Raw genomic sequence first — 9,822 nt, forward strand, 5'->3', positions numbered from 1 at the left:
GTTAGAAAATCAGTTAAACACGATCTAACTTCAATAGCATTTGATAGAAATGACTTACAGTCATATAACCAACTGGAAAGTGTTCAACTAGGTGTCAGCTATAATGCACACCTGCTGAGTATATTGACACTTTGGACCCAATTTGGACATTTTCACTTAGGATTGTACTCACTTTTGTTGCCAGCGGTTTAGACATTAATGGCTGTGTGTTGAGTTATTTTGAGGGGACAGAAAATGTAGACTGTTACACAAGCTGTACACTCACTACTTTACATTGTAGCAAAGTGTCATTTCTTCAGTGTTGTCACATGAAAAGATACAATCAAATATTTACAAAAATGTGAGGGGTGTACTCACTTTTGTAAAAAAAAAAAAAAAAAAAAAAAGTGAGTACATTTCTTAATGTCACTGTTGGGTTGAGAAACATCTGGCAACCAAACATAAAAAAAATCCCAGTGATAAACAGCCAGAATACAGTTAGCATACTGAGAAAGGTCCATGAAGGGGATTATTTCCTATAAAAGCAAAGTGTTTGTTTTTTTTTTTTTATACCACAGCAATTTGCCAAGAATGGTCTTTTTATTATTATAATTAGTATTATTAAAGAACAGCACTTTATATTTTATAACAGTGTATAATTATAATGTCATCTTGTGGAACATCTGCCAAGCAGGTTAGTTCCTGTTATCACTTACCTTGTAGCATCTATAAACAATGGTTCCCCAACCAGCCCCTCTGTTTCTCTCTCTTAAAGTTATTAAGTTAAAAAAAAATAAAAAATCTTGTCATGCTTGCTGACTGTTACAAAGCATTGTCACTGGAGACTCCTCCCATAAACGTCTCCTTATAGACATCTTCACCATGTCAACACTTTTTTTTTCTTAATATGTTTAATATTAGTCTTCATGTATGTGCTGTGTCCACTGTCCACCATACAAGCTGTTACCATAGAAAGGATAACATTAGTAATAAAAAATTTGATTGTTTTTCTTCTTTTTTTTTACGCCCTGCATTTATTCTACCACACACACACACACACACACACACACACACACACACACACACCACGTCGTAATCGCGACCTCTGAACTCGTAGGTGAACTCCTGTGGAGGTTTTGAAGGCAGCATGAGAGCTGCTGTCACAGGAAATTAATCAACACCTTCTGACCAATCAGAATCGAGAATTCAACCAAACTGGTTTTGTTTTTAAACGAAGATCTAAAACAATCAGGATAAAGTGTGGTTAAAGTTTATCATGGATCACTAATGAAATAGGTATATGTCGGAAATTTCCGGAAATCTGGGAGCCAATCAGTGACCGTCAGGGTGCTCAGGTGTACTCAGGTGTACTCAGGTGTGCAGCGCGAGACTTCATTTAGCCACTTCATTGTGCCCCCTGGAGCACAGCTTCCTGGTGCGGAGGCGGATCTCTGCTCTTCTCTTCTCAGCTCTTCTCATCTCGGTGTTGGAAATGGAGCCTGCGACAGAAACCACCAACACAGGCGTGCACGTGCGGGATGACCTCGCCGAGAAATGCCAAAAACTATTCCTAGAGTTTTTGGAGGAGTAAGTCGGGGCTTCCCTGCTGGGTTTGAGTCGGTTTGGGATGAATGTCCAAAGTCAGAGTGAACAGACTGAATAAAATATTTCCCAAATCAAACACGATTCCTAAAACCGTCGCTCGATGGGATTTAATAAATAAATGATTGCAGATGCGATGTTGCGCCTGTAGAGGGCGCTCGTGCTTCTTTTTAAAATCCGCTTTGTGTGTAAACGCCATTGAAATGGAAAATGCGGGTATCTGCTTTCGTTTTTATTGTTGGTACCCTTTTTCCTTTCTTAACCTGATCATATCATAGTGTATACAATGTCTGTCTAATTTACCAGTATAAACCAATGCCCTGCTGAAATGGGAATTGTATTGGTTTTAATGGAAACTGTAATGGCCCCTCTGAATCACTACTGGTAATTTGTTGTCCTCTATTAGTGGAATGTTATGTTTTGTGGATACCATTAAGGACCGGTAGTGATTTTAATGGCTTGTAATGGTAATTGTAGTGGAAACCATTTGAATGTCTGTTATGGTTTCTATTGTTTGTTTTTTCAGCAGGGTGTTCAGAGCAACTTTTTATTTATTTATTTATTTATTTATTTATTTATTTATTTATTTATTTATATTTCATAGTCCCTATTTTCTCCCTAATTTGGTATTTCCTAATTCCTACCCATCAGCCATCTTTCCCCCAACATACAACTGCTACCAGTTGGTACTCTTTAACTTTGACCTTCTCCATGTAAGAGTCCCATGAAGCCAACCAACCACATCTTTTTGAACTGCTGCTCATGCTGTGTTACACACTCTGAGGAAAGAACTATCTTCCCTCTTCTCCATACATGAGCTCATAGATGCCTACACTTGGGCTAGTCTCAAAAGGGAGCGTAATGCCTCTCACACCCTCTCTTGACCTCCCAATCATGGATTGCTGTGGCATAGTCAGGGTTTGATCTTATAATCTTTTGGATGATCGGACAAAGACTCATCTGTTGCACCACTGCAGCCAGAGCCAAAGCCACTGAAAACTACAGTCTGAAAAAAAGGGTCTTGTGTCTCATTTTCCTGTAGCACTCAAAGTTCAGAGTACTCTATGGTCACGCAGAAATGTGACCATAATCGGAAAGAATTTAGATTCGGCCTAGCTGTGGTGTTCTTCGAAATTATCTTAATTTTTTGCACATGTGTTAAACAGCACTCTGACCTTTTAGCTTGTATAGGAATATTAGCCCCTGTGTGTAATTCGAATCTGATAAGACTGCCCGAAAATGAGTCTCGACTCTGTTCTTCATTGATGCGATTTAGGTTTCAGGATAAAACTGGCGACCCGCTGTATTTAACAGAAGCTCAGGAGCTGATCCGACCAGAGAGAAACACTCTGACTGTGAGCTTCACCAACGTTGAACGTTATAATCAACAACTGGCGACCACCATTCAGGAGGAGTACTACAGGCGAGTCTGATTTAGTATTAACCTGACACCGTGGTTCAAACTGGTGGAGGTCCAAACGTCTACATGTAAATGGATTTATTTATTTATTTATTTTTTCCTCAAAAGAGTTTTTGAGTGCCGATTTTTGTCTAAATGCTTGTGTTCAAATGTTAAACGTGTCTCTGTACTTCTTTTTCAGCGAAGGAGTTTTGCATGAAGTGTAGGAACTTATTGTTGCTTATTGTTTTCTGTGTAACTGTTCCTGCTGCTTTCAGGTCGTCCTGCAACTCCCTTCTATTGTCTGCTGGCTTCTCTCTTACTTTCCTTATCGTCAGCCTGAGCGTGTGTTGTGAAATCGTGCATGTATTTTTCTCTTTAGGGTGTACCCGTTTCTCTGTAGAGCAGTGCGCCACTTCGCTCGGGACCACGGAAACATCCCGCCATCCAAAGAGTTCTACGTGGCCTTTTCTGGTTTTCCTTCAAGACAAAAGTAAAGCGTTTGACGTCACGATTCCTAAGAATACAAATGACTAAACTGTTTTTGTGTGCTGTACATGTTTGATGGTTTCTGATTGAATCGAAGTATCTGTAAGCATGCATAATCTACTATGCTCGCAACCAAGGGCTCTGATTCTGTGAATCTGTTCCACAAGCCAGAAGATTTGGTTACTTTGCTGTATCGTGTTCCTTCTCTGCAGGATCCGCGAGCTTTCGACTGCACGTATCGGCACTCTGCTGCGTATCAGCGGACAGGTGGTGCGTACACACCCTGTTCACCCAGAGCTGGTGAGCGGTACGTTCCTCTGCCTCGACTGCCAGTCCATCATTAAAGATGTGGAGCAGCAGTTCAAATATACGCAGCCTACCATCTGCAAGAACCCTGTGTGTGCCAACCGACGCAGGTTCATGCTGGACACCAATAAGTCACGCTTTGTCGACTTCCAAAAGGTAAGTGCAGGAAATACTTGTGATGTGAGGTGTCAGGAATACTTCACCTCGATCACCTCAAGCACCAGAATCCTGTGGGTGGAAAAGTGCTGTGTGTTTCAGGTGCGTATTCAGGAGACTCAGGCGGAGTTGCCCCGGGGATCTATCCCACGCAGCGTGGAGGTGATTCTGAGGGCCGAGGCTGTGGAGGCCGCGCAAGCCGGAGACCGCTGTGACTTCACCGGGACTCTCATTGTGGTCCCAGATGTGTCTGCCATGGCTCTCTCAGGTAAGGATCACGGTACTTTTTTCTTAAATATACGTTTACCTGACGGAGTACCGTGCTGTCCTGCATTCCATCTCCAGAGTAAAAACCGTACTTTAAAGGAGTAGGTTGTAATTTTGAGGGCCCTCTGCTGCTTCAGAAGTAAACTGCAGTTCCTGGAAGAATACTGATGAGTCTTCCCTTTCACCAAACCAACCCAGATGCATAACATATGATATTGAAAAACATATCATTTGTATTATTAGAGGGATGGATGCATGTACTTTATTGATCCCCAAGGGAAAATTTGGGTGAAGGCTCTAGAAATACGTTGTGTTAGTGTTACTCCTCATGTGTGTGTATGTATGGCCTTCAGGCACCAGGGCAGAGACTAGCAGCAGAGTGACTGGAAAGGAAGGTTTTGAGGCTGATGGGATCCAAGGCTTAAAGGCTTTGGGAGTCCGAGAGCTGTCCTACAGACTCGCCTTTCTGGCAAACAATGTTGCTCCGACGAACCCCAGGGTGAGGAGGACTAGGCTTAGAGTTCTCCATGGGTTTCCCCCAAAACCATGGATGTTCACTTCTCCCATCTTGGTGTAAGATATGGTGCATGCTTTTGCTGAACAGGGTTGTGTTTCAAAAATGCTGTTATGTTGAATGTTCATTTTGTGCAGTTTGGAGGGCAGGAGCTGCGCCAGGAAGACCAGAGTGCAGAGAGTGTGAAGAATCAGATGACCGTGCAGGAGTGGGAGAAAGTGTTTGAGATGAGCCAGGACAAGAACCTCTACCACAACCTGTGCACCAGCCTCTTCCCTACCATCCATGGTGTGTTGAATATTGTTAGTGTATTTGTATCAAACCCTATTTGTTTGGTTCGTATGAAGATATTTATCATCGTGTTGTTCGTGATTGATAAAAACTACTTGTAGGGAATGATGAAATCAAGCGTGGGATATTGCTCATGCTTTTCGGTGGTGTCGCCAAGACCACCATGGAAGGAACATCTCTAAGAGGAGACATCAATGTTTGCATTATTGGTGATCCCAGTACTTCCAAAAGCCAATTTCTCAAGTAAGCACAATACCCTGCTGTGGAATTCTGAGTAAACTGTTTAAAAATGAATAAATAAAGGAACTATTGACACCTCATTGTGCTCTCTCTCTCTCTCTCTCTCTCTCTCTCTCTCTCTCTCTCTATATATATATATATATATATATATATATATATATATATATATATATATATATATATAATCTCTATCTATATCTCTCTCTCAGGCATGTTGAAGACTTTGTTCCCAGGGCTGTGTATACGAGCGGTAAAGCCAGCAGTGCCGCCGGTCTCACCGCCGCTGTGGTCAAAGACGAGGAGTCACATGAGTTTGTCATAGAAGCTGGAGCCCTCATGTTAGCTGATAATGCAAGTAGTTTGGTTCAGGAGTTTTTCTTTGTTTTTCTGTGTGTGTGTTCTAAACTTTTAGTTTTTGTTTGGAAGTTTGTTTTAAACTGTGCTAGATCTATGCTTTTACCTTTTACTTCCTGTATCAGGGAGTATGTTGTATTGATGAGTTTGATAAGATGGACTTGAAGGACCAAGTGGCCATCCATGAAGCCATGGAGCAGCAGACCATCTCCATCACTAAGGCTGGAGTCAAGGTATAGAATCAGAAAAGGTGTGTGATGACAATCAGCAGGAATGTCCATAGTTATGTGCTGTCGGATTTGACATGGTGGTGTTTCTGGCTGTCCAGATGTGAATACATCTATTTAAGTCATTAAACTGGAGTAGCTGACTTTTTTTTGTTTTGTTTTGTTTTTTGTTTTCTTTCTCCTTAAGTCAGACTGTGTCAAATGATGCACAATACAATAAAGGCTTTCCCCAAAGTTTACTGCTGAAGAATGGGACAAGTTTAAAAATAAACACACTTCGGGACACGTGGTTATAGAGAAAACACTCATCGTCATGTCAGTCAAGCGTTTTATTCCTCTTGTACCACATTATGTAAAATGTATTACTTATTAAAGAATGACAGTTTATACATTGTATTTGTTTATAGTGATGTTTGAATGTGTATGCGCGATGTCCAGGGTGTCCCCCGTGACCCTGTGTGCGATAAGCTGTACAGAAAATGGATGGATGATTTATTTGTACTGTAACTGGTCGTCATTTTGTGCCTTTTTTTTGTGCAACCCTAATAGTCGGATTGAATGGGTTTATTTTTATTATTTTTTTCTCCATTTATCCATATTAACAGACTAATTTCTTTAAAGTGATATTTGATGGTTCAATCCTGAATGGTAGTTCTTGACTGGAGATGACCTATTTTAATTATTTCTAAATCATTGGAGTATTCAAAAGATCATAACTACTTTTCGTGTGTGTGTGTGTGTGTGTGTGTGTGTGTGTGTGTGTGTGTGTGTGTGTGTATTTAGGCTACTTTGAATGCCCGCACGTCAATCTTGGCAGCAGCCAATCCCATTGATGGCAGGTACAATCGCTCCAAGTCTCTGAAGCAGAACGTCAACATGTCCGCCCCCATCATGTCCAGATTTGACCTCTTCTTCGTTCTGGTGGACGAATGCAACGAGGTGAATCTGAACACAGCTTTGCTGATTCTAGTTTCAATACTTCTTGTTTGAATTTTGTTGCTTGTCTCTGGTTTTAAAATTAAAATTTTCCTCAACAGTGCGTCTTTGCTATAACGTTGCCGTTTTTAGGTGACCGATTACGCCATAGCCAGGCGGATTGTCGACCTCCATGCCAGGAATGTGGAGTCTGTAGAACGTGTCTATGCTGCAAAAGACATCCAGAGATATGTACTGTTTGCCCGACAGTTTCAGCCAAAGGTCTGTCCACCACTCTAACAATTCACACAAAGCACTGATTTTTGCATTGACACGCCCATAATGCCATGCGTTTTCTAGATCACCCCAGAAGCCCAGGAGTTTGTCGTGGAGCAGTACAAGCGACTGCGTCAGAGAGACGGAGGCGGCACGTCCAAATCGGCTTGGAGAATCACGGTGCGGCAGCTGGAGAGCATGGTGCGCCTGTCTGAGGCCATGGCCCGTCTCTACTGCTCAGACGAGGTCGGATGAACTCGCGTGTTCGTATGTGTAATACCTGTAGTGATCTCTAATCCCATTTCTGCAATGCTTTCGACAACACACTATCACAAGAAGATTTTAAAGACGCATAATGAGCAAATCTAAGCTAAGAGTGTGAGAGAAAATCTATATTGAGACAAAATAAGAATATCTGAATAAGAGAATTGCAAGGGACAGCAGGCTTTCTCAGTATGACGCTGATACATCTATTATACATGTATTACAGAAATGAAATTGCTCTGTAAATTGTAATTTAATGTGTGGCAGCCTGGGGAAACCCTTCACATGGTGAACAGTTTAGAAAACTGTAGACTTTCCTGAGATTCTGAACCCCTCCCCCCTTCCCCCCCTTTAGTCGTTTCTGGACGTTTTGCCAGAAATCGGCCGCATCAGTGTCAGATGGGTTTTCCCAGACCACCACGTATATCGGAGTACGTTACATTTTATGTGATAACGTAACATTTCCCTCTTTTCTTAACGCTTAAGGTTCAACCTAAACATGTAAAAGAAGCATTTAGACTCCTGAACAAGTCAATCATTCGTGTCGACTCGCCCGATATCAACTTTGACCAGGAACAAGATGAAGATATGAATGGTTATCATATTTCATCATCAGATTGTATGATTCTCCTTTGAATAAGGATTCTATATTCATAGCATCTGGTCCTTTTTTCGTGTAGATCAGAGTGGGCTTTTGACTGGGGAGATGGAGGGTCAAAATGGCGTTGCTGGCGATGCAGAGGAGGCCATGGACACCGGTGAGACAGAGCGGCAAGAGAAGACTGCTACAGCCAAACTGGCTCTCCGCATGTCCTTCGCAGAGTACCGCCGAATCTCCAACCTGTTGGTGCTGCACATGCAGAAAATGGAGCAGTGTGAGTCACTATGAACTTTTACAACTGAAATCGCGGTGCCTTTTATCATAGAAAGTGAGCTGGAACTGACTGTTTCTGTATTTCAGTGGATGAAGAGTCGTCTCTAAAGAAGAGCGAGCTCATCAACTGGTACCTGAAGGAAATTGAGAGTGAGATTGAGTCTGAGGCTGACCTCATTGCCAGGAAGAATCTTATCGAGAGAGTGTTGCATCGGTTGGTCCATTATGTGAGTGTAGATCGACGCGAGATTTCCTAAACTTGATGCGTATGTCGTGATTTTTTTAACAAATCAAATGTTTGGCTCAAGTAAATTCCTCTGCCCCAATCGTATGCTTCAGGTGGCCTTATGACCACTGCGGTCTAATCTCCCATGATCTAGTTGCTACTTGCACTTGTTTATGAACCTCATATTCAATCAAGGGAAATTTAACTTATTAAAGGCCTTCCATTTAACATGAAATTATCATAAAATAAGATTTGAAAGTTATTCATATATGGAAAAACACATTTTGCACAAATACTCCCATCTTCAATGCTCAAGTTCTCATTTAATTTGATTGAATAATGACCTAATTTGTGCTGGCCAGCAAATTTAAATTTAAGCCATTACTAGATGTAATAAATAACAGATGTGTAATGAAGAAAGGAGCTATTCAGCAAACTTCTCTTCCTTGGAAAAACAAACAAACAAAAAAATAGCTTGGACTTCATTTTGAACAATCTGCCTCAACAGTGTGATGTAAAAAAAAAAAATTAGGTTGTTGACCTTCACCTTCTAAAGTGAGCCAAGGATCACGTTTTAGTTGACCTGTACATGTATAAATAATGTCTTGTCACTGTTCGTGTTATTCATGTTTATACTTTTCTTTCTTTTTATTTTATATTACAGGACCATATCATCATAGAGTTGACCAAAACTGGCCTAAAGAAGGTCACAGATGAAGGAGAAGAGCCTGTTCTGGAGGAAGACCCTTTCCTAGTGGTTAATCCTAATTATGTATTGGAAGACTAGCGGAGAGTGGTATTGATTTTGTCTTTTTTCCACCCCTTCTTGGCTATTTATTATTTATTGTTCATGATGTGATGAATAAATTAAAAGTGGGAACATAGGTCTTTTCGTTGTCCGTGTACTTCTTACACTAGGTGGAGCAATTTCCATGTGTAGCAAATGTACAATAGACTAAAACTTTGGCATCTGTTGCAATAATATACACAGGGGTTTTGTAGGCTTTTGAAGTAAATCCTAAAAAATCCAAAGACATTTACACAGGGCTTAAGGCAGGTTCTGAATTAGTTCAGCTCCAGGTGAAAATGAAGCCGAACTCCTTGACCTTTTTGCGTGCTGCCATTATTCAAGGATGTATTATTAATGTGTTTATGGTGAATAATAATAGCAAGGCATTCACTTCACAAAGGAGCTTTTCTTATTAGCTTATTATTGAATACACTGTCGAGGGGTGCTTTAAATGGGTTTGTCCATTTAAGCTACCTGGAATCGTTAAGGTGTAGGTATTTGCTTTAAGTAATGTTTTTGTCCTGTCCCTCCATTGCAAATATTTGTACTCCTGAACTCCATTTTATGTTTTTTTTTATTTTATTTTTTTTATACAAAATGTATGCTAATATTAACTGTATGATATTTACAGTAGTAATTAATCTCTACCTAAA

At 40.8% G+C, this 9,822-nt stretch overlaps 1 protein-coding gene across 1 annotated transcript; it reads left to right on the forward strand.

Moving 5' to 3' along the window:
• The first annotated feature begins 1,087 nt into the window (after positions 1–1,087).
• mcm6l (MCM6 minichromosome maintenance deficient 6, like) lies at positions 1,088–9,267 on the forward strand. The gene is made up of 17 exons (XM_053673799.1): positions 1,088–1,566; positions 2,858–3,004; positions 3,363–3,473; positions 3,682–3,931; positions 4,034–4,199; positions 4,552–4,697; positions 4,850–5,000; positions 5,105–5,246; positions 5,453–5,598; positions 5,727–5,830; positions 6,608–6,763; positions 6,893–7,021; positions 7,100–7,261; positions 7,766–7,874; positions 7,960–8,154; positions 8,241–8,380; positions 9,044–9,267. Exons 1-17 carry the CDS (start codon positions 1,472–1,474, stop codon positions 9,164–9,166), a joined length of 2,472 nt encoding a protein of 823 aa, XP_053529774.1. The 5' UTR covers positions 1,088–1,471; the 3' UTR covers positions 9,167–9,267.
• The last annotated feature ends 555 nt before the right edge of the window (positions 9,268–9,822 follow it).

This window comes from Ictalurus punctatus, chromosome 20 (assembly GCF_001660625.3).
Source record: "Ictalurus punctatus breed USDA103 chromosome 20, Coco_2.0, whole genome shotgun sequence".
Classification (NCBI taxonomy): domain Eukaryota; kingdom Metazoa; phylum Chordata; class Actinopteri; order Siluriformes; family Ictaluridae; genus Ictalurus; species Ictalurus punctatus.